Genomic DNA, 24,226 nt, shown 5'->3' on the forward strand with positions numbered 1-24,226 from the left:
GGTCTTGAAACCAGACCGCAGAGTCGGAGGGGTCGAAGACAAAGACATTGTAATGATGAACACACAAGGCGCGCCGAGTCTCACGAAGTTAACACGTTCGCGGAAAAAATGAACTGAGGCTACGGGCGGCGTGCGTCCTATTTATAACATCCTGTGACGTCGCCCTCGACAGAAGCCTTTGAGGGACATGGACCTGATGCCATCGACGCAGGACGCCCCCTGCTGAAAAAGTTTCCGAAGTGCATAGCTGTGGACATTACATGTCAAAGATGTGGAATGCGTTGGTAGTGTAAAGTAGTGTTATCAATTTAGAATTCACAGACATATGGTTTGCCTATCTAGCCTAGGAGAATGGTTTTGTGATTTTCTAATAAAAAGAGGAATACCTCTCCCACATCACTTTGCACCTGGGTCCTACAGTGCAATGTCAAGAGTGACGAGAGGGTACTTTTCTATTGGTATTATTTTCGTTTACAAGTGGCGTTAGGATGGCTACCTATCTTCACCTACCCATTCACTTCTTAATATTTATGGCTTTCACAGGTCACAAGTTATCAATCGACACTGGATATGTGGAAATCTTCACCCTACCACAAATCCGGTATCAGACTATACTTGTGAACACCACAGGATCCAAATTAACTATCATTTCCAAATGATATACTGTCAGCCCTGCAAAGCATTCTCTAGTATACACAGAAAAAGCAATGTTGTATTTATTTAAAAAGCTAATCTCCCTCAGCTTCAAGTATATTGGAAACAGGATATAACACGCACTAGCAACTACAACACCCCATTCTCATTCCATTAATGTGTTATCAACACCTGCACTCTGTGCGTAGGAAACTGTTTTCTACACACAGTCTAATTTCACATGGCCTTTATGCAACCAAAAAAAAGCACAGGGCATTTCTCCACTATAATATTAAGGTTTATTTGGAAAGAACATCCGCTAGTGGCAACCACCACCCCAATTCACTTGGGACTGATCAGGGCAATAGTTCTAAGGGACTTCACCAATTCCAATTAGGGGATTTTAATACTCACTTTGAATAATTATTTAATACACAGAGCCAGCAGAAAGCCTCAATCGTTCCCAGGGAAGCCCAAGTCAACAGGCCCCACCTGGTTCCATCTGCTTTCCTAAAAAAGGGAGGATCTGCCTCAAATCAAGTTGGTTCAAATTCCCTCATGGGCGGCAAGGTCTTGTCATTTTCAGATATACATATTCCACATATTCAGCACTCATCCAATAGGAAAAGGTTGTGGACTTTGATCTTCCTTACAATAGTTCCATGTTTATGTCACACTATTAAAATTGGTCAAATACTTCTATTGGCTTGCTTGATGGTCGTACACGCCCATGGAATACAATCCAAACCGCCCCCCCCCACCCCAGTCTTCATTGAATAATTTCTATACGGACAATTAAGGGCCGAATCATTTTTATTCCATAATTCATTGGAAGAAAATTACTACCTCAATGAAATAGGGATTTCTGGAATCTGTTAAACTGACTACTGGATATGCAGCATTACTATGTCAGATATGTATTCATACAGTTAGAAATAGTAATGTTATCAATCATTGAAATTCACTCACATAAAAGCGGATAGGAGACTCCGCTTTAAAACATTTTATGTTATTTTGAACTGGTATCAATAGATTTTAAATGCAAGTTATAATGCTGATTTAAATGATGCAGGGTTTCCTAAGAGTTCTAGCCTTAGTTTCATTCTTGGGGTAATGAAACGTATGCTAGCAGGGCTCTCAGACAATAATTCATCTGGAACTGCGGGCCCACATCGAGTTTGATTTACCCCTACAAGCAGTCTCTAAGGGTTAAGGTGTAATGTGAATGGAAGGGCCAGCCTCAAGAAAACAAGCCCCCTCGTACTCCAATGCGGTCCGCCAAAACAGCCAATCTCAACTAGTTACAACACACAGTTCAAATCATCCAAGCCAAGTAAAGGGTGCAAACTTAGGGGTTACACAGTTCTTTTCAGTCAAAGCAAAAACTGTATTCCTCACAGAGGGCGTTTCTTTTTTTTTAAAACTTATTTTTGTTGACAGAGGCAAATGACATACACATACAACAAAGCAGCTATGAGATGACAATCTGAACAATCAACAGAAAGCAACGGCACATATGAGCAGTGAACAATAGTCACGTGGAGAATGCAGCACTACAGAGCATATAGTGTCAGGGCACATAATAATTACAGTGAATTATCAACCGAGGAGTGGGCGTCAAGACCATTAAGATAACTATTAAAGGAAGTCCAAATGTTTTTGGGGCGGGAGGGTACTGATGTATTCCTCCTCACAGTTCCGAGCCCAAGTCAATAAGTTTAGCCATTTCCAGAAGGTAGGAGGAGCGGAGCTCTTCCAGCTCTGTAGAACACTTTTTGGCAATTATACAGCACACATTTAAGAGTTTAGCCACCCCTCTGGCCTCCTCGTCCCCCCTATACCCCAAATAGTACACCCAGCGGATCAGGCCCAATAGCAGTATCGCAAATTTCTGACAAAGTTTTCAGGATCTCATCCCAAAATGGGGTTAGCCGCGGGCAGTCCCAGAACATGTATAGATGGCCCGCATCCCCCGCACCACAGCGAGGGCAGAGCCGTGGGTCAGAGTGGGTGAACCCGATGAGCCTGCGCAGGGTGTAATATAGCCCGTCACCCTCGCCGTATTTCCGTGCAGCCTGTGGGCGGCTGTAGTACTGGACTTCCCTATTGGCCAGCTCATTGAAGGTCTTGAGCTCTTCACTGATCTGGGAGAGGACACCTGGGTCAACAGAGGACGGGTGAGCTCGCTCCAGGTCCCGTAGTTTAGTTTCAGTGCGGGACAGGGAGGGCTCTTATGGATTTGAGGACTCCCGACTCCCTGGAGATGGACGTCCCCTAATGAAGGCTTTGAAGGCATCCCAGCGGACCCCCAGGGTGGTGGACTGCAGTAGGTTATGCCCAAAGTAGGACTGAAGATCAGCGAGGATGTCCGCCCTGAACACAATGTCCCGCAGAGTGGCCGATTTGAAGCGCCATGCGTTGATAGTGGGAGGCGGTATTCCCAATTCTAGGGATATTGAAATCGGCGAGTGGTCAGACAATGTGCGTGCATGTATGCATGTTTCCACTAACCTGCCCAGGATGGAGCCGGATAGTACTAACAGGTCGATACTGGAAGAACTGTCATGCACTGATGAATAGTAAGTGAATTCCCGCGTTTGCGGATGCAATGTCCTCCATGCGTCATGTAGGTCGAGTGTTGCACAGTGGGTCAGGAGGCTACGAGCTGCGCCTGGCAAGGGTCTGGAGGCTGTGCCAGTCCTATCCAACATGGTATCAAGAATGAAGTTCATATTCCCCCCCCCAGATGATCTGCACCCCCACATACCCAATCAGTATGGATACCACCTGGTCAATAAATTCGGGAGAATCAACATTAGGGCCATAGGTATTAACCAGCAAATAGTCCCTGTTGGCAATAGCACAATGCAACACAGTATACCTCCCCTCAGGGTCTATGTAACTCTTGTGGAGAACAAACATAAGTGACTTATGGATCAATGTCAGCACTCCCCTTGAACGAGTGGAATATGAGGTGAAATATCTGTGCGGTCCCCAAGTAGGTGCTATACTCCTAGCCAGCGGGCCCGTGGAGTGTGTCTCCTGCAAAAGCAATATTTTGCAGCCGTACCTGCTGGCATATGCCATAATCTTGCGACCCTTGGTGTAATTGCTTAGGCCCCGCACATTCCAGGACATTATTGTTAACGGCATCCTAATGGTCTATATAACATACTTAAACAAAGAGCCCATGGAGTGCATTTCCTGCACAGGTAGTCTTTGCGCGCATGACTATTGGCGTGTGCCATAACCTCTGGAGCTCTGACATAGTAGTTCAAGCCCGAGCGCTTCTAGACATTGCAGTCATAGGTATCTTAGCAGTCTACTGTACATCCCACCACTCCGATGCCCTGTGGTCTGCCAAACTGCCTCTGCCATTTTCCATAACACCTAAACGCCCCCTACCGCCCCCCTCTCGCACCACCCCACCCAGGCGGGCAGTGGTACCCCCGACCCATAAATACAAACTGGTCCCACGAAAAGGGGAACAACAGACGGTGCCCAATATGAGCCCGCCAACCCATTGGCCCAACCGGGGCCAGCAACCAATTCCAAATCAACAAAGTTAAGACATTGCAATCGCAGTGGGGTGCGCTGTTGCCGTGTGGAGGGCTCTATAAAGAACATAATTGACATTAGGTTACCAGCAGCGTCTTGCATGACATATACGAGCCATACATAGGCTCACAGCATCCGTGATTAATGGGTGCACAAACACGAACCCGAAAGGTGTATTACCATCAACACATGAGGAACAAGCAATAATAACCAGGTAGCAGAACTACTGAATGAGCTGCGATAGCCGGCCACGTCCAGGCCTGTAGAGACAAGTGGGCCAGTAGCCCGTCAGGTGGAGCATTCATGAATGGCAGGCCAGACTGCACGGCGGTGAGCCGCCCCCGGACCCCAGTGGCAAGTTGAGCATAAGTGATTAATATATGTGTTCAGCCCGTGCACCCTGGTGAGCCCTTAAGGCTACATTACTATCAATACATGAAAAGACAAGCCATGTTGAGCAAGCAGTCATAATGTACCGTGGCTTAAGTTCAGTCATTACAATAGGATGATGCAGGGAACCGCAGATTCAGGCGGGTGTACAGAAGGCGGGCACGGAGGGCTGCATTACTATCAACACATGAGGAAGCAAGCAATAATAACCAAATAGCCCAGATATGAATTGCTCTGCATTCAGTCATCAACCTCGGGGTTACCGTTGAGGCTAGGCAATGGTATCTGTGACTCTATAAATTTGACAGCCTCCTCGGGCACCGTGAAAAAGAACAACTTCTCTTTAAAAGTAATTTTAAGTCTGGCTGGGAAGAGGATGGCATATGGGACATTGCGCTCTCGCAGCAGTTTGACTCCCAGGAATTGACGTCTCTCCTGTTGCACCCCAACAGAGAACTCAGGGAATATCCGGATGATATTAGAGTCAAAGTCAAGGCGTAGGTATCCCTTCTCGCGTGACAGGCAGGGTGAGGTCACGATCCCTGTAGTTGAGAATCCTGGCAATGATGGGTCGGGGGAAGTCTCCCGGCTTGGGACGCGGGGACAGGGCCCGATGGGCTCGCTCAACTGTAAAGAAAGGGGATAGGGCGGGGTTCCCCAATAGGACCTTAAATAGGTTCTCAACGGCCAACTCCATGCGTCCCTTCAGGGCGTTCTCGGGGACCCCAATAATGCGCAGGTTGTTTCTGCGCGAGCGGGATTCGAGGTCGTCGCACTTTGATTTCACTGCCTTCATGTCACGGGACAGGGTGGTCACGGCATCCTGCAAGGTGTGGAGCTGGTCTTCGTTAGCCCCAATTCTGTTTTCGGCCTCGGTAATCCGCGATCCCGCCTGGTCGACCTGGGACTTTAAAGAGGCGACGTTGGCATTAATATCGTCCAATTTTTCATGGAATGAGGCAAAGTTCTTGGCCATCGACTCCATCATGGCGGTGAGATCTGGGGCCGACGTGCCAGGGGAGGGTTCAGAAACAGGATCTTCGTGGGCAGGTGCTGCAGCGCCCTGCTCGGGACAAGGGGCCACCCTCGCAAATCTGTCCATGGCGCCCGTCTTGTTGGATCCCCTGGATTTGTTGGGCATCGCAGGTATGTTGAGGGGTGACCAGATTGGTCAGGCCCTGTTCAGTATAGGGTGCCAAGATACAGTGGTAGGGCCCACTCCCTAGCTGATTCAGCCCACTGGGGTCAGATGATGGTTAAGGTGGTCTGTGACACCTTTAGTGTAGTTACAGTTAGGAGATCCACTGGGCCTATGCACGAACCAAGGGGGGGCCGTAGGCAGCACTGAGGTCCCACATGGGAAAAGCAGGGGATGGCAGAGGCTGCTATTGGTGTGGAATCAGGCCCAAAGGGGTAAGCAGGGAGGCCTGGTCCCAGTATGAGGCAGTGCCCACCAGGGCAGTCCAGAATATGCGTGGGAGAGGTGGTATCCGGAGCCCCCAATGCGAGGCAGAGAAGCTGGATGGAGCCTGCGACTCAGCGCGCCCACCAATGACTCTGGCCCCAGCGGCCAGCTGGGCTCAGGATGCAAGGGTGCGGGGGAGGCAGCACGGGCCGCGCAGGCAGGCAAGAAGAAAAGGCACCAGGCGCCGCAGGGGAACAGCACGCACTAGCGGGGGCAAGCCTCTACCCAGTCCAGCTCCTCACCTGGGCCGGCGCGGCAGGCCGCCGCCCGCGAAAAGTGTTCCGGGAACTCCTGGGTGATTAGCAGCAGGTCATTGGGGCCGGCGGCCCGCACAGGAGCCGGAGCGGGGCCGCGACGGCGAAGCAGGGGGCGGGGCAGAGCAGACACCAGCCCGGCCGTCGCTCCCGTCCTCCGGAGCAGCTGAATCGGAGGCAGGGAAGCTCCGATGTAGGGATGTAGCCGGGGGGGTGAGGGGGGGGGACGACCGCGCCTCCCCTCACCAGTGTAGGTGGCCGCTGGCACCGCTCTCATGTGCCGCAGCCCGCGAAAAGTGCTCCGGGCTCCCGGATGATAGGCAGAAGGTTGCTGGGTCCAGCTGCCCGCACAGGAGCCAGGGCGGGGCCGCGACGGCAAGCAAAGGGTGGGGCAGAGCAGGCACTAGCCGGACCGTCGCCCCCGTCCTCCAGAGCAGCGAGATCGGAGGGAGGGAAGTCCCGATGCAGAGGTGTAGCCAGGGGGCACCGCGCCTCTCCTCACCAGTGTAGGTGGCTGCCGGCACCGCTCACATGTGCCGCAGCCAAGTCAGAGAATCACACGTGAGGGCGGGCCCACGCCGGGACCCAGGCAGCGCAGGGGCACCCACGGGAACGAAGGCCAGAATTGCAGATGCGGCCCGGCGGGGCCTACAATGCCCGATTCAGGCCGGGAATGCAGCAGGTTGTGCAGCGCAATGTCGGCAGTGGACAGGGCCGGCATGGTGTTGAGGAAAGTGCAGGATCCCGCTGATGATGGCGGATTTGGGTTCCTGCCACATGGAGCTAAACAACTAGGTGGCCATTTTCGGGCTGTTCAACAGTGCCCCCCCCCCAACTGAGGGTGTTTCTAGTCGAACCAGTGCAGGTCTTCTAGTCCGCTGCCCCTTAGCTCAGGTTGTAAACTTTCTTTGGCCACAGACCCACAAGGCTCAGGCAGCCAGATGTTGCGAGGGTCGACCTGCTCATTCCCTTCTAGACAGCTACGGCAATGACTTACAGCCAGGCTGGGTGTTGGGCTGAGGCCTCTACAAAGATTGATTGCACCGTGGTGGGGTTTAGTGGAAAAGTGTGTGTATACTCTGCCTTTTCTTCCCCAATGTTATGTTAAAAAGTCTTGCAAAATGCACTAACACCAGGAAGAAAAATGAGTAACCAAAACATCAGCGAGGGAAGAGGAAGGTTTTAAGCAATTTCCTAAAAAGAAGGAAGTCCTCAGTCTGAGGGAAAGAGGAAGAGAGTTCCACAGGTGGGGGCAGCCACCGAAAAAGCTTGCCCACCCACTGTGGCCTTCCTAAACCGGGGGTCCATCAGTAAAGCCAAGTTAACAGAGCAAAGAGCCCTGGTAGGAACATAGGTCGAAATTCTTCCTGAAGAAAGGCTACTCCCTGCCTGTGCAATGCGCAATGCGTCAAGCAGATGGATTTAAACTTAATACGACACTCAACCCGCAGCCAGTGGAACTGGAACAAGATGGGCGAGTCGTGGGAGAAGCGAGGTAAGCCCGTCACCAACCAACCAGCTGAGATTTGCAGAATCTGGAGCCTGCAGATATGCTATTTGGGCTGCAAAGGAGGACTGTAATCAAGGACTCCCGAGACTGCTGTTGCAATCACAAGACCTTGATGATGCTGCGGAAGGAAGGAAATCACCTTCCTGAACATTTTAAACCCAATTTACATATGGAGCTAACCTGGCGCTCAGGAGTTGATAGCCAATTTTAACGCCAAGATTTTTTAAGGAGTCAACAGGCACCAGCATATTCCCTAAGCGGACGAGCCAGAAGTCTGAGGTCCACACTGAACTATGAGCCAGGGAGCCGATGATTATAACCTCATACTTCCTGCTGCTAAGCTTGAGCCAGTTAGTGCTGCCTATTGATGCAGAACACGATCTCAGGCACATGCCAGATTCGGCTGGATTCTGGTCTGCTATCTGGATACGTTTGGTGTCGTCAAGAGTATAAACGACACCCGGGAGAGCGGATCACTTCTGCCAGAGGTCTTGCATAGATGTTAAACAACAGAGGTGAGACTGGAGCCCTGAGGAACCCCACAGGTCACATAAGTCGGGTGGGGGAGGCATTTCAATGAAAGCCTGGGAACAGTAGGAGAGAAATAAACTACTCAAGGGCGGTTCCCACGAAAACATCCTCAAGGCGACGACACAAAATAGAATGGTCAATCGTGCCGAATGCCGCTGATAAGTCAAGCATGATCAGGAGAGCCGCGCCACCTTCATCCCCGATAAGTGTGATGTCATTGAGCACTGAAACCAGCGTTGAATATCCACAACAGAGTTTACTTCTAAAAAGTCTCTCAGTTGAGGAGTAACAATGGCCTCAAGGATCTTCATGAGACACCTCAAAAAGGGAGATATGCTGAAAGTTGGCTACAACAAAGCCATTTTAAGGGCAGTTGGAACAACCCCGCCATGTAAGTACTTAACCACCGAATTGATGGGGGAGAGTTCCAACTTGATCTCGTTCAGCATATGCAAAATAATGGGATCAAGAGGGGAATATGATCTAAGATCGGAAATAACTTCCAAGACAAGCAGTTCCAAAGCCTCCCCGGAAGATGAAAAGGTCTTGAATATTAGCTCTGAAAATAGCAGTTTTTGGAATAAATAAATGTGAGAGGGGGGGTCACAGATATTGAGAAACAGGGACCTGGGGTGGGATAGAAGAAAAGCAGGAACTATCTAACTGCTGAAAAAAGCACTTTTGACTGGTTAGTTGACAGAGAAATAAGATGTGTGTAATACCTAGTTTTAGCCGACTTAATAGCTTGGTGATAGGCAAAGCGGGCTGTTTTAACCACAAGTCGGTCCAACTCCAAGCACGTTCTGCCAGTTTGTACACTGGTTTCTGTGCCAGCAGGTCAGAGGTATAGCAAGAGGCATAACACTTGCCAGGTTTGCCTTTTTAATTAAAGGTGCAACCACATCAGCTGCCATATCAAAGGCAGTTTGAAAGGCTATCAGAGGATCGACAGACCTGTCCATAAACAATAATATGAATAGGCTGTTGGGAATCAGCAAATAAAGTATAATGGGGTCCACTTGTCTCCAATTGCGATATGCATGTGAAAGGGGGGCAATAATAGGAAGTGCACAAGAGATGGTAGATCGAATCAAAAAGTGATCGGCCAGATCAAAGGTAGCAAGGCATGTGCCGCAATCAAACCACTTGGTGCAAAGAGGAGGTCCAGAGCATGACCCAACACATGTTTGGGACCATGAACATACTGAGGTCGCCCATCAACTTCTGCCAAAGTATCTGAAGCATCATCAGCCCAGATGTTAAAATCACCAAGGATACAGAGCATGGCATGTTTCAGCTGAAGATTAGAAATAAAGTCTGCAAATCCCACAGAAAAAGATGCGTCATGCCCACGGGGTCGATACACAATAAACAGATAGAGGGTGTTTGAAGATGATGTGGAGAGGTGAACTAACAGAAGCTCTATCTTAAAGCAATGAGGAACGGCAACAACTGAACACTGAAGGGCTTTCTTAAAAATAAAATCCAAACCAAGACCAGGGTGGAGTGCAACATGGTCAGCATGTATTAAAGCACAATCCAGAGGAAGAGACTGTAAAGCATCGGGAATTGAAGAATCTGTGAACCAGGTTTCTGACACACAGATAAAGTCTGGTTGGTGAGTAGAGAGCAAATCATACATATCCAGTATATGTTTCACTAGCGAGCGTGCGTTGCAAAGTAGACCAAGCAACAAGTTTCCATGACATGTGTCAGAGGGGGAAGGAGTAGCCCAGAAAGGGGGCAATAGCCTGCTCATAGGACCTAATTTGCAGAGAGTCATTCTGCTATAAGCCTGAGAGGGCACAGGGTTGTCAAAAAGTAAAGTGCTGTGTCCAGTAAAAAATTCACCAGTGCCCAAAGCCCATTTGGGACCCGGACGGGCACAGACAGGCTTGCCTTTAGCACGCTTCAGATGTGCCCACTGCACTGCTGTGTCCCCTCTCACATAAACCGAGCAGAAAGTCAGCTGACCCGCACATCTCTGGCAACAATAGAAAGCAAAACAAGACTTCCGTCAGACAGGGGGTCCCGAGATGCACAATGTTTGAACTGAGAATTTGCTAAAAGGGGGAGTAAATTAGACAAAGCAAGGGAGCCCTATAACAGAAACCAGGGCCCACCAGTCACAGTCACTTACAAGGCTGCAGAGCAGAAGCCGAAATAAGAAGGAGCCCAAGGGCAAGAGCTAGAAACCAAAAGGGAAATCAGAGCGCTTGCTTGGAGCTGTGTACCAGGCACTGGGAGAGACCAGACCACCTGTGGGTTGCTGGAAAGCAACAGCCTGGCTTAATGGGACCAAGTGCCATTTAAGGTCAGTGGGCCCTAGGAGAGATCGGGAGGTGAATAGAGCTAGCAAACAGACTGTTGGGGGCCTACAACTCGGAATAAGGCGAAGCAAGACTAGCCAGGGCCCAGGAGAGAAACTCATGGGTGGAGGGTATCAATACCACAGCCTTACAAGACCGTAGGCTGGATTTATTAACATTCTTGATGTTATACGTCTTGTAAGGAAGGCACAGTATCAACCGTAAGACAGACACAAGTGACCACAGTTCAAGGGTATTTATTGAACTTTAAAAAAGGGTTTGAAAAACGCCTATCTAATCCTAAATCTACATATGGGAGCAAGCTACGACCATCAAATAATAATAATGCAGTCCTAATGGTGTCTTGTCAAAATAAAAAGGGCCTATACTAATAAACCTATTGCCAATCCTTATTTCTAAATACAAATTGTGTGGGAAACAGTGTTACAAAAACGAAAGAAGTGTTCACAAAATGATATGTATGGATGTTCAGGCTGTTGGCCTCCCTTCCCCACGTTTTCAGCACGAGAAAATGCAGTACACTCAAGCTTAGAGTCTCTAGCCTCTCTATCATTAAGATACAGTTCAATCGTTAGCATCAGGACCTTCCGTGCCCAAGTCTCTTTGCCTTTCAAAGTCTCTTCTTTCAGAGGGCCTGATGCGACAAACAATACGTTATTTTCCCCTTTCAGATCTCACAAGTACTCAATCTCTCAGGCAATTTACTATTCACCTCAGAACCCCCCCCAAGCCGGGCTCAGATCTCTTTTCCAACACAACGCTCAATTAGTCTCCCTTCGCCGGGCTCGGACCAATTTCTATTTCCAATTTAACTTTTAACACAAACTCGCTTTAACCAAAAGCTCTTAGCCAATCTCTCTCCGCCAGGCTCGGACCTTCATCTACTTTGTCATCAACTTTCTTTATGCTTTAACTATCGAAGATTTTTGAATGTGGACAGGGTTTTGCTTGACCCGTTGCAGGACCACTTCGATTTCACAATTCTTTATCACTCTTTAGCATTTGCCACCTTTCAGTTGGATACCTAACAGAGACTTTCAAATGAGCACACGTGGTGCTGGACACTGTCTCAGGTATCGTATCTTGACTTCAAAGTTCAATCACTCATCTGTTTAATATTGGTCTTGTTGCTTGCTACATACGCTTCATACACTGTTCTCTTCGGCTTTCACTATATAATGTTGCCGCTTGCAACCTTGGCTTCAACACAGACCAGGCTGGTCAGTCTCCCCAACTCGCTGGCTGTGCGGACTTCACTGGCGCAGTTTTGTTGTAAGAGCCAAGGAAAGTACCACACTGGCAAACTATTCTCCCTGCCTTTACTACCGACGCAAGAGAGACCCGGGTATCTCCAATACGCAATGCAGGAATCTTCAGCCTTAATTCCTGGTCTTGCGTTTCTTATTTTTGAAGGTTCATGAAAGTAACAGTCTTTCGTTGAAAAGGTCAAGGGCACTTCCCTCCTTGTGATCCCCATCGGTTTTGCCGTATTTCACCTTGTATTAAACTGCCATCTTGGAACTGCTGCTTCCTCGTATGCTCTCGTGCTCCGCCTTTTATCTGTGTGGGGAAGCGTAATGGAAGTCAGGTGTGTGTGTAATGGTCAGTAATTGCCGGACGCTGCCTGGATTGTATTGCGACATGTCATGTATACGGCTTGGGTATTAGTCAGTTTTCTCTCGTAGTGAGCTGTCCGTGAGGAAGAGTGTGTTGGGAGGGGTGGAGGGAGGCAGAGGGTTGAGATCCGAAGTATCCTGCCTGGTAGGGTGGTGTAAAGGTGTTACAGGGAAAGGGATACCGCGTCTCGCCAACCGGTGTCCCACTCTTTGAAGACCCCCCCCCCCTCATCCAGGTGATCCTCCCCCACTGGTCCACCCCAGCAAAACTGGATCCAAAAGCAATGGCAGTGTCCTGGCCACCTGGATGACAGATCCCCCAGGACTAGCGGGTGAGACACCTTCAGGTTTCTCAGTCTATTTAAAGTTGTTTTCACTGGCCCAGGAGGGAGACTCTTTGATGGAGTGTCAGAATTCATACCCTGGCTTGGACCTAAATTTAAGGGGGCAGAGCAAATAATTCCTTCCTCACAGCATCCACACTATGCAAAGAGAACAGATTCAAGAATAATTACAGAAGGCTAATGACTTGGTTAATGTGGAAATATGAAATCTTGGGGCATTTGTTCTAATGGCACTTAAGCGTTATAAAAATAAAAACGTATATACGATCATGCTGCTTGTGTGCCATTCTGAAAATACTACCCTTTCTTGTGTGGGTACTTTGGTTTTGCCTCTCTACATACTGCTTTTATTTTTTTTCAGGTGTCCCTCCCTTAAACTCTCTATACTGCACCCAGATTTCACCCATCCAACACAAAGGCCTGTCCGAAACAGCAGCAGCAACATCATCATCATCATCATTTTGCCTGGAAACTTTAACACAAAAAGTACAAAACTCAATTCAAAGGCTCAAAAACCCAATTGATGGTGGAGGTGGTCAAGATGGTGCAGAGGATTGCCTGTGAGCTTCATTCCGTGCCTTCTAATAACCCATGGATGTGGCCAAAGCCTGCCACAATTTCTAGGGTCCGCAAGGTGCACTGGATTGCGGAAAAGCTGCATTGATACTTTCATGTAATGGGGTGGCTGTAGCCTTTGGAGATGGTGGCCACAATCCTGAATCAGTTTATGAGCCAGCTAATGGTCCCCCCTGCTGTACACTACAAGTTGAAGTCCAACAGGAATCCTGCATACTCGTTAAGGGGTGCGGAACGCCATTCCACACTTACTCAAATGCACACCACCACACAAATAATATAAGCTGTGAGCTGCTGGGAATCGTTTTCAGGCTTCAGCCTGGCTTGCTCGACTTGGTGCTGCCCACAGCGGTTTATGGGTTTCTTTCAATGTAGGGCGTACGCCGTAACCTAGAATCAAGTTGCGGTGTTTCAGACCCGACAGCTACCTTGGAATCATTTCTCTGGGCTCCCAGAAAGGAGGCTGCTCCACAACAGGCAAACCAATCAACCCTGCACCTGGGGTGGGGAGAACCTGTTGGAGGATTCCACTTCTAACTGTCTTTGTGATGGTGCATGTACCCAGCAAAGGTAAAAGGGTGATTAGAAGTGAATATTCAGACACTTGGGATAGACAGGCCAAGCACCTGAAGAACAATCCTGGAGAGGCGGTGGTGGAAGCAGCACAGTCTTCTTCCACATACCTACCTATATCACATTAACCACTTTTCCTTCTCCCACCTGTTCCCTCCCTTATTGCCGCCAACGCATTCCGTACGGTACATTTTCTAGACCCGCCACTGCAGTGTCCTCCGATAAACCATGGCAGCTTCCCCAAAAAAAAATTGACGCACTCCACGCTTTCCTCCAGCCAACCACTGGCTGCGTCCAAACTTCTGACAGCACGCCGTACCACCAGCCAATGACACTTCTGTCCGCAGAGCGAACAAGGAAATGGGTCTGCAGAGCGGACCGAGATACCACTAATTTTTTGGGACGTACATTTCAGTGTTGTGCAAAAAAGTATCAGTCCGATTTCCACCAAAGACATAAAAGCACACTTTCTGACCCAAGCCCCCGCTGCAAATTTGGTGAAAATCCGTCCAGCCGTTCGGGTTGCAGCTGTGTGCAAAGTTTTTCCCCAATTCAGTCTATGGGGGGAAAAAAAAAAAGTGGGATCCCCTATAACTCCCCCTCTCCTGCACGAAATCTCAACCAACTTGGCGTAAAATTTCAGAGCCGGCCATATACTTTTTTTGCAAAGTTTGGAGAGGATTCGTCCAGGGGGAGCGAAGTTATAAGCCGCAGAAAAAGTGGTCTTCCTATGAGTTTAGCAACATATAGATCACTGTGAGAAAGGCCAAGGGAAAGGAGTCATTCTCTTGGCATTGGGAGAAGCACAAGAAAGGTCAGGGGAAGGATTCCCCCTGGTGTTAAAAACATTGTGAGAAGCCGGACAGAGACCAAGAGAAGGAAGGCATTCTCTTGGCACCAAGGTTTTGGAGTTTGAACATTGCTTTATTGGAAATAGTCCCTACAGACTACTGGCATGGTAGTCGGCTCTAAAGAAGAGGGAAGCCATTCATCTACATCAAGAAGACTCACCAATCTTATCGTTTAGTTATAAGTGTACGGGAAGGAAATAGGTTTTGACACAATGATGGACTTTTGGTTACAGACATTCTGGCACATCCTTAGTATCTAGTTGAGGCAGGGAAATTCTTCTTCGTAATAGGATCCTTTATTTTCACACACAAAGATCTTTAGCAACAATCATGGCACCTGTGTGTCAGTCTCCTCTATCCACACCCTTGCAGTTCTAAAAGAAGGAACGAAGAAGTGAGCAAATCAAAGATTCTAATAGTTTCATGAGAAATGGTGCTAACGAAATGGGGCAGAAATTGGCAGGAATGGTAGGATCAAGGGACAGTTATTTTCAATAGGGGAATCACCAGTGCAAGTTTGAATTATATTTTCTGAGATTCTGCTGTGCCTTTTATGAAACCCCTAAATTGTCTTCGTGTCCCTGTAATGAGCCAGAAAACATGGCACCGATGCACAGCCATCTTGGATATTCACTTCCATTTACCGCAAGAAAACAATGAAAGCCCACGTTTTCCTGGGCTCAGCTAGCAAACATGTATTTCTGCTAAAGAGACAAGGTCACACATGTATGTCAGATGAACGAGCTGGGGAGAATAGTTATTGTATTGTCCGCCAAAGGGCAAGCTATAAAGGGAGTCAGAGCGCTCTGCAGGTGCAGTGATGAGGGGAAGTGGGAACGACAGCAAGGAAGGAAGATGGGCTTTTAGCGCTTTTAACTGGAATATTCCACTCGGTTTATGCCTCATCCTTATTGTCTGCTCTTCGGTCGAGGGCAGCTTGGTGACCATGAGGGGCGGGTATCGAAAGTAGCCCCCATAAGAGACGAGGGTTTTCCTCTTGGAGTTCAGAGTTAGAAGTTGGACCCTGGGTGTTGCAGTCTCGCTGGATGGGATGATTCTCCGCTCCAGATCCCGTTATAACGATCAATCTCTTTGCCTACTGTTAGGAAAGATTTCTCAATTGTGGGTAATTTTCCTTCCATGTGGCAACCCCTAAACATTTTGCTGTTTTCACCATGATCTAGACTTTGCCAGAGAAGTACAGCCTTCTGCCGCACTCCTCTGGGCTTTCGCTCCATTCTTACGGGGAAACTGACATGCCCTTAAAACAGTCCGTACCGGGAAACGCTGTTTTCCGTAGTTTCTTTATCATGTTGCAGCTTTCGTGCAACATGACACAAGAGGGCACTGCAAGCTAAGTTACTGCTCTCTTGGGCCTCTAGTCTTCTACGGACCCTAGATACTCTCTTTGGATTGTAAATGATCGGTGCAAGTGAATCACGGACGGGAATGGTGGCAGCGATCGTTTGTGTTTTTGAGCTCCTTTTGGCATTGTAAGCGCGTTTCTCGCGCTTAGCCCAAAATGGTGGCCTGGCTCCCAAAATGGCCAGACCACGAAGCTCCTTTGTCCTGTCCGCTGACCGTCTTGCCCCCTTCACCTTCGCCAGGTCGAGCCGACCCGGGGCCTTCCTTATTTGGGCATGTACTTTCCCGCGAAACACAGATGCTTTCGCGGGCTTCTACAGGCCTTGTGTGTGCCTCCAGGATGTGGGCTGGGATGTCTGGTCCCAATACACATCCTGGGTGCCAGAGAGTCTAGTGTGGTGTGAATGCCTGGGACCACCGTGGTCCGTGATAGGTCCACGTATGGTGTGTGTTTGATGAGCGGATCTCCCATTGGGTTCCCTCCATTTTGGCGCGAAGGGAACCGTGGATAAGAGGGGGCTGGAAACGCCACTACCATGTCGATCTCCTGAGTTCTCACGAACAAAGGAATACAGGGGCCAAGTATCCTGCAACCACAAGGCTGAACCGAGGAATCGCTGGTGACCCGTTGAAGGACTGCTCCTCTGCCCTGCTGTCGCTTTGTGAAACCCTTTCTACCTCTGATCGAACCAGAAGGCCTGTACTGGTACTTCGACCCCTTGGAATAGTGGGAACAACTATTCTCGGCATCTTCACCATCTCCTGCACGTAAGTCTTCGGAAGTGTCTCTGGGCCATCCAGCAGACTGACCAGCCTACCCAGGAGTCTTGCTCTGTAACCGCCGTCAGGTTGTGTTGTATTGTATTTCGAGTCCTTGTCACTCTCACACGATTCGTACACTTGGCATTCCCAGGTCTGAAGTGAGTAGTGTACATTTGGCTGAGATACACACGGCCGCTCCGTTGCCCTGCTGTGGTAACAAACTGTGCGTGTTCACTGCGTTTGGGACGCCCTCAACTCAACTCTGCTGCTGCAGAATCTACACGACGACGAGACGTCTCCTGCTCCCCTGAACCTGCCAGCACTGAAACTGACGCGGAGAAGCCTGGGTCTGTTTGCATCGGGGACCGGTGAGTAGCATAGCTAGGAACTGGTCGCCCTCCTGCAGGAGCCCATAGCTTTTCCCCGCTGTGCCAAACGGCACGCCTTTCCGTACTCGCGCTCTGCTTCTGCCCACAGTGGAGGCTGCGCTTGAGTCGCGGAGCTCTGTTCATCTTCATTTGTTCACCAAACTGAACTGTCTGATTCCCTCGAAGAGACTCCCCTTTTTTGCCCATTGGCACCAGCGTGTGCAGGTACTTTTGAGCACAAGGCTCCACTCTTCGTAGGGCTTGGACTTCCTTTTAGTAAGGTGCCTCTGAAGGCGGACTGGGTCTAATTATTATTTCGCACTGCCTGTTTTCCTCCCCTTCTAGGTGGACTACACATTTCTTGCGTCTAACTCTTTAGACTCGTTTGTATTTGTATATATATTGTATTGGTTTGGTATGTGTTAGTTTACTAGAGTTTTATTGTGATTTCTCGCTACGGTCATTGTTGCAAAGGTCTTGGAATAAATGTGTATATATTTTTATTATAACACCTGTTTGGAGTAATTTGTAAGTGTCCTTGCTTTGTGTGCTCATTGCGGGCTTTCAGTCACCCTCACCCCTCTTGAGACCTAGTCTTGACCGCCGCGATTGCTACCCTGATTGGTCTGGCTTGTCCAGAGGTTACCCTGTTCCAAGTAATTAGGTTGGCCTTCTGAACCTCTGCGCCGCCAGGACAGAGTTCAGAAATCCGTCTTAACACCTACCTGCTGTGGGACTATGCAGTGTTGCCGTGGCCGAGATTAAGGTGTCTCCCATGGCGATCTTAACGGTGAAGTCTTTTTTACCTTTTGTTTATATATAACCGATAATGTGTTTATTCTTTGTTTGTTTATTATGCATGAATAAAGGGCCTATATCGCACCATTTTCTCATAACCATCGCTAATGTGTTGTGTGATTTTGTGCCCATCGGAGTCCAATGATTACTTTTGCAAGGGTCTGGAGAACGTAAGTGCGGAATCTCCACAAGCGACCACGATAAAGCAAAACAGTTCCCCCCCACCACGATAAAGCAAAACAGTCCCCTCCACCTTACATGTTTAGGATCTCGGACATTTTTGTGGTCAGAGGAACTTCCACTGTAACCTTTTTATTTTAGTATAAGGTCCTGGTTGTCCATTTAGCACAAAGAGAAGGGTGCTTTTTAAGTACTCCACTTTACCCTAAAACAGTTTTGTGGAATAGGCTAGAGGCAGCTGTAGTCTAGTTTTGGCTTCACCAGGGTTGCAGGCGATAATGCTGCATTAGTAGCTCACTGTGCCATTTAGATAGCCGTTGGGGTATTAAATCATTTGTTAAGTCCTGCTTTGGGTCATTGTGTTTCTGGGCATTACTTAGTTTGGAAAAACCATGAGGCAGAGCTACAATGCCAGTTGCACTCGCATGGGCTCGCTGAGACCAGACCTACGTACAGAGGAGTGGTTTAGACCAGTCAGTAGCCCTAGCCAGCCCATTACACACATGGTGTGGGTGCACCAGAGTGTTGGGGTTTTTAGGGCCTGCCTGACTAATCGCCAAAACCTTTGTGTGACTGCCCCTTTGTGGAAATTAGTTCATTAGGAGTTGACCCCGAGCCTTACACAGCTATGTTTGGATTTCGGTAAGTTTATTACCCGCGTGCTGGAGGATTTTTGCCACTAGGCTGTGCTGCTGAAACTCTTGGACCACATCTAGCCATTCTGGTTGCACTGTGTGTCATTTATCTTGGTTCCATTTTTGATTTCTGCCTGCTGGATGACCTTCCTGAGTCCTCTTCGCCCTCTCCTGAGCCTCTTCAGGAGTTGCGATAGATGTCCCATGAAGGGATCGCTTCTGGGCTGTTTTTCTGCAGTATTGCCAAATAGTCCTCCTGTTAGTGTGTCGAGACGCATGAAGCTGCCAACATAACGAAAGGTGATGGGACACCACTACACCACCCTCTACTGTTAGTCTAGACCGTTCTGGGTCACCACAACACCACCCTCTACTGTATGGCTAGACCGTTCTGGGTCACCTCCACTATTGTTTCCATCATGGGACCGTTTTCTGCTGCCTGGCTGCCCTGTCGTGCCCCTCGAGCCATCGAGATCTGCTTGGTCAGATTCCTCAATCTTCCCGGAGCCATCGCTGTCATTGTTTTTCTACTCCTGGCAGGTGGCTCACTCTTTTTGGAAGGTTGCTTGTTTTTCTTTCGAGTCATCGATGGTCCAAGGATGAATTTCCTGGTCGACCAGCTCTAAGAATGACGGGTTGTTTGTCCATTCCTGGACCCGGCACTCTGGGTGCTTCCATTTGGGCCCTGGGTTGGTGGATTATTCTTTGAAATCATACCCTTTGGGACCCTGGTTGTGAATTTCCAGAGCTTAGTTCACAATGGCCCAAATCCTGCTTTGCTTCTCTTCTTTCTGGGCCTCGAACTGAGAACAGGGGCTCTTTTAGAGGGTTTCCTCCGGAGTCCTTTGGGGTTTGTTGCAGTCTTCTGCGCACCTGCAGGGCAGAACCCAGACTTGCCTAGCTTTGCCCCATAGCTGCAGCTCTGCATACAGACTTTGTCCCATTATATCCCATGGGGATCTTTTCCCACCTTGGAAAAACTACTTAAATAACCTTTAAGGGTACTTAGACATTGGAATGTTTCCTGGGTCTCACGTGAGGCCTGGAGTTTTCTACGAACAACTGCCATTTCAGCGTATACCATAAATTTTTAATGGCATTTTACGTCTCTGCATTAGTCTCCTGTTCATGAAAATGCGCTATACTTTATTTAACTTCTAGATATTACTGTAGCTATATTCTTTGGTGTGTAACAAGACCATAGCAGTCTGGTAATATAAAAGCAATCTAATCCTAACTTTAGGTAGCCCTCTGGGCTTAACTGTTAAAGTGTGGATACTTTCTCAATCTAAATACTAAACTTAATGTAGGATGCGCATTTGTGCTATGTGCTAGAGACATAGGAATGATGGTGACCGTTTTCTGTGTCGCATTATGGGCCCCAATCAGGACTACACACATGTATGCTTTTAATTGTCTAGGATCCCTTTTCTTTCCACCCCTAGATAGTGGGTTTACATTTAGCATTAGGAGTGCGCATTGTCTGGAATAAGCATTGCTGTATTTACACATACGGTGTTTTTAATATGCGTTCTATTTAACCTATAGAATTTTTACTTTATAGTGTATGTGTAATTTTATAATAAAGTGTATATTTCAGTATACCATTGCACTGTATTCTTTTTTTGGGTAGGGCTATTAGGAATGACCATTTCATGAACAGCCTTCATCCCTCCCCTGAGTTAAGCCCCTGGCTGCTCTTCCACAGGTACGACTGTAGAAAGGTCTGAATCTACCTTTGGCTTTGAACCCGGTTTCAGTGTTAGGTTAGGCAGTTTCATTTAACTCGCCAGAGGGCTGTGGAAAAACCCCTATGACACCTAGCTAGAAGTTTAAGAAAAACGATGAGTAAAGCAAACTACTTGAAAAGCACACATTTCAAATGATAATAAATCTTCCAATTGTGTCCATATCCATTCCCTGCAATTGTTAGCACAAACCTCTTTCACAGCTTTAAATGTGTTCTTTTTGCACACAACAGATGTTCTCCACTCAAAATAGTGTACACATCCAGATGATGTCACAAATTCAGGCGTTCCCTGCAAAGAAAGTTTATAGAGTTAAAAGATTGGCGTGCAAAGGATAGATCACAAGTGTCAAAGACCACTTTCAAACATCATGTATGGCATTGACAAAGCTTAAACCTTTAACATTACTAGGAGCCTAAAACATTTTAACAAGTTGACATCCTAGTCAATCTCTTAACAGTGACACTGATGTAACAGAAAACACATTTAACTATTGAAGGGATGCAACATTTTGATCGCATGGAATAATTTGTTTGGCCAGAGGAACAGTTCCATTCTGCTTTCTCTTAGAAAAAATTGTTGACATATTGCACATGAAAAGCACTTAAATATAGAAGGATCGGACCATGTCATTTGAATACTTAAAGGAGTGTTGAGTTTCAGGCAAGTCAGAAAAGCTAATTTCGTAGACAAATGATATGCATTTCCTGATGATGTGGCATCCCGTTTTCCAGAATCCCTCTGTATTCTTTCTCTTACTTTGTGAAACATTACAGGTGTTCTTGGTCCAGCCTCAAATTCTTGATTCCACCCCGGATAATATTCTACCCCATACCCCCAAACCTCTGAATGTGCTCAAGGGACACGTTCGATCAAATCGTTGATCGACGTAAGATGCCTCTCCATTTCGCCCCCCTCCGCCATTCCCCAGTATCCTCTGGATGCCTTACAAGCTTTTTGACTCCTTCCTCCTTAGCCACCCATCATACATAATTGACTCCCACCATCAGCCAAACCTTTTTCACTCTCAGCAGTTTTCCTTAAAGCCTACACTGCTACTTACTTTTTGAAGCAAACAGCCAACTGTGACGAATCAAGGGCATTCTTCCCTTCTCAAGGGGGAGCCACCTCCTTGTGAGGCTATGGAGGGGAGCCTGCTTCGCAAGACCCTCCCTACGGTATGGGCAAGTGGGACCTCAATGGGAATGACTCCCCATTAGGGGACAAAGACTCGCATTCCAAGGAGGAATTCCCCAGACTATCTACATATATGGGACGACCTACTATGAAGACTAATCGGTCATCCTTATGTTTGGCTTCAGGCAATGAGGGAACAAAACAGCCATACCAAAGAAAAGGAGAGGTCTCTTTAAAAAAAGAAGCGTATATAACTGGGACGAGTAGCTCTTGTAAAAAGAACATAGTACGCAGGGGACGGACCCTTAAGTGATTATGCCTTGGAGAGGCAGAGCAGAACAAAGTCGCAGAGCCATTGTAGCCGGTTCCTCTTGGTTGCTGGTACCTGGGCAGCCATCCATGTCCTCATGTGAGGCAAACTGATTTTGAATGGAGATGCCGTTGAAGTCCACGCACTTTGATACCTAAACCGTTGATGGGAAGTTCAACAGGTGAGAAGAAGAGCACAAACCAGAAGATTTTGGTCTGGAGTAGTCTGGTTTGAACACACAACAAAGCGGTAGTACTAAAGTGCGATTCCTGAAAAGGTTACAGCAAATATCTGTGAGATGACAACACTGAACAAGTCATCTATCACCATACAAAGTCATCTAGCAGATAGAGAATAGAACAAGATGATCCCATAAGTGTACAGAAACGTTTAATATTGCTGATAAATAGTTGGAAAGCAAAGTAAAGAAAGAGCATATCAATACATTCAGGGGTAATACAGTGACAAAACGATCTACACAAGAAAATTAATGCAGCAACATGCAAGCACATTAGTACATAGTGATTATATACAGATCCGATATCACAAGCAAAAGTAAAGCCCATATACAGTAATGTCTCTTACTGATAGAACACTTGGCGTGGTAATCGAAATGTTTGTCATTGGCAAATTGAGAGGTCTTTCTCATGGTCACCCTTATTAGTTTCTATTCAGAAAAATCAGACCTGTTTCATTCCACAGAGGTGTTTAGAGGAAATTCATTAGTCAACTGTGTATATGGCAAACGTGAACCGGCTGAGGGATGCCTGCAAATTGGGGTGGAGTGTAATACACCCGTGAACATTGCGTCTACAAGAGTGAACCCGGCTGAGGGTTGTCCACAGTGAATGGTTGTCTAAAAGATATTAAGACTCTTGAATATTGCACAATGGTGATAAATTGATTGAAAGGCCACAGTGAACCCGAATGAGGGAGGCCCACGTTGCATGAAGGATCAGAACCTAGCAGAGGGGGGGGGTCCTAAGGCAAAGGGTAATCGCCCCATAAAGATTTATTGAAGGAACTTCCGTTGTTTTGTTTATTGTGACACACCAGGTCCTCTGAGGCAAGAGACTGTGTGAAAGACTTGGCCACATAAGGACCTGATATTTTGGAAACAAACTAACCTCGTACTGGCAAGGCCCAGGAGAGTGCTGTGCTCAGGAGCCCCGCCTTGTCACGTGCTAAAAACGTGGGGAAGGGAGACCCCCAGCTATACCATCTTGACTTAATTTTGAGAACACTTCTTTCTTTTCTGGTGGGCATTATCCCACACTCTTTTGTAACTTAGCGGTAAGTATTGGCAATAGGTATTTTGGTATAGGCCCTTTTTATTTGACCAGACGCCACTAGGACTGCTTTATTAATTATTTGATGGTTGTAGCTTGCTCCCATCTTAAATTTAGGTTTAGAATAGGCGTTATTCTCACCCATTTATACAGTTTAATAAATACCCTTGAACTGTGATCACTTGTGTGTCTTCACTGTTGCCACAATGAGTTCCTTACACTGCCCTATCTCTTGTACAAAAAGTGTAAAAAGGAGAGCATGTATGCAAAAGGAAATGTCAGTGTTCAAATGATAACGTGGCTGAACCAGCTCTCCTCCACACGTTATGCCTCACGAGGTAAGGCGATGCCTGTATGCAGGATGACGCACTCTGGCTCAGCTTCCAACACAGTACACAGTTCAAAACCGTAGATCGAGGCCCGCCTGGCCTTCCACGTTGAACGTTCAATTCTCTGACTTTCAAAATCATTTTCCAACCAAAACATTCACAAAGGTCCCCCTCTGCCTGGCTCAGACCTCTCACGATACAGTTCACACAAAGTTGCAAGGGAGCTCCCTTTCCTCGGATGTTGAAGTCTTTCGAATGTGCGTGGCAGGACCACTTTGACTCAACATTCACTTTCACTCTTGCCATTTGTTTCCCCTTTAGCTTCAAATAATGCACCTATCACTGAGACTTTTGAATGGGCTACTTCCTTTCACCGGACCACTCGTTACTTAGTATCGCTGATTTTGAAGCTCTATTTCACTTAGTTAATTCACGGGTCTGCCTTACTTCGCATCTCATCCGCACACAAGCAGCATTCAGTTGTGATGGGACATTGCTACTTCATTCACTTTAACACACACAGGTCTCAGGTCGCTTGCTAACTCACCGGCTGTGTGCGCTTTTTTGTGTTCCAGGTTTTTTCCGATTTTCGAGTCAAGGTTAGTACCACAAGCTTGACTTCGCCTCCCCAACTCTGCCATTCACCCGGGAGGGTCGCTGGCGTCCTTGAAACA

The 24,226-nt window shown here is 47.6% G+C and overlaps 1 protein-coding gene across 1 annotated transcript in view; it reads right to left on the reverse strand.

Moving 5' to 3' along the window:
• IGF2R (insulin like growth factor 2 receptor) overlaps positions 1-24,226 on the reverse strand; it is a 2,762,372-nt gene that overhangs the window by 2,646,913 nt on the left and 91,233 nt on the right. Inside the window, 1 exon segment of the mRNA XM_069606818.1 lies at positions 20,680-20,778. Within this exon segment, the coding sequence (XP_069462919.1) occupies positions 20,680-20,778 (99 nt within the window).

The sequence above is a fragment of the Ambystoma mexicanum genome, chromosome 4p (assembly GCF_040938575.1).
Source record: "Ambystoma mexicanum isolate Mex_15411 chromosome 4p, UKY_AmexF1_1, whole genome shotgun sequence".
NCBI classification, from domain to species: domain Eukaryota; kingdom Metazoa; phylum Chordata; class Amphibia; order Caudata; family Ambystomatidae; genus Ambystoma; species Ambystoma mexicanum.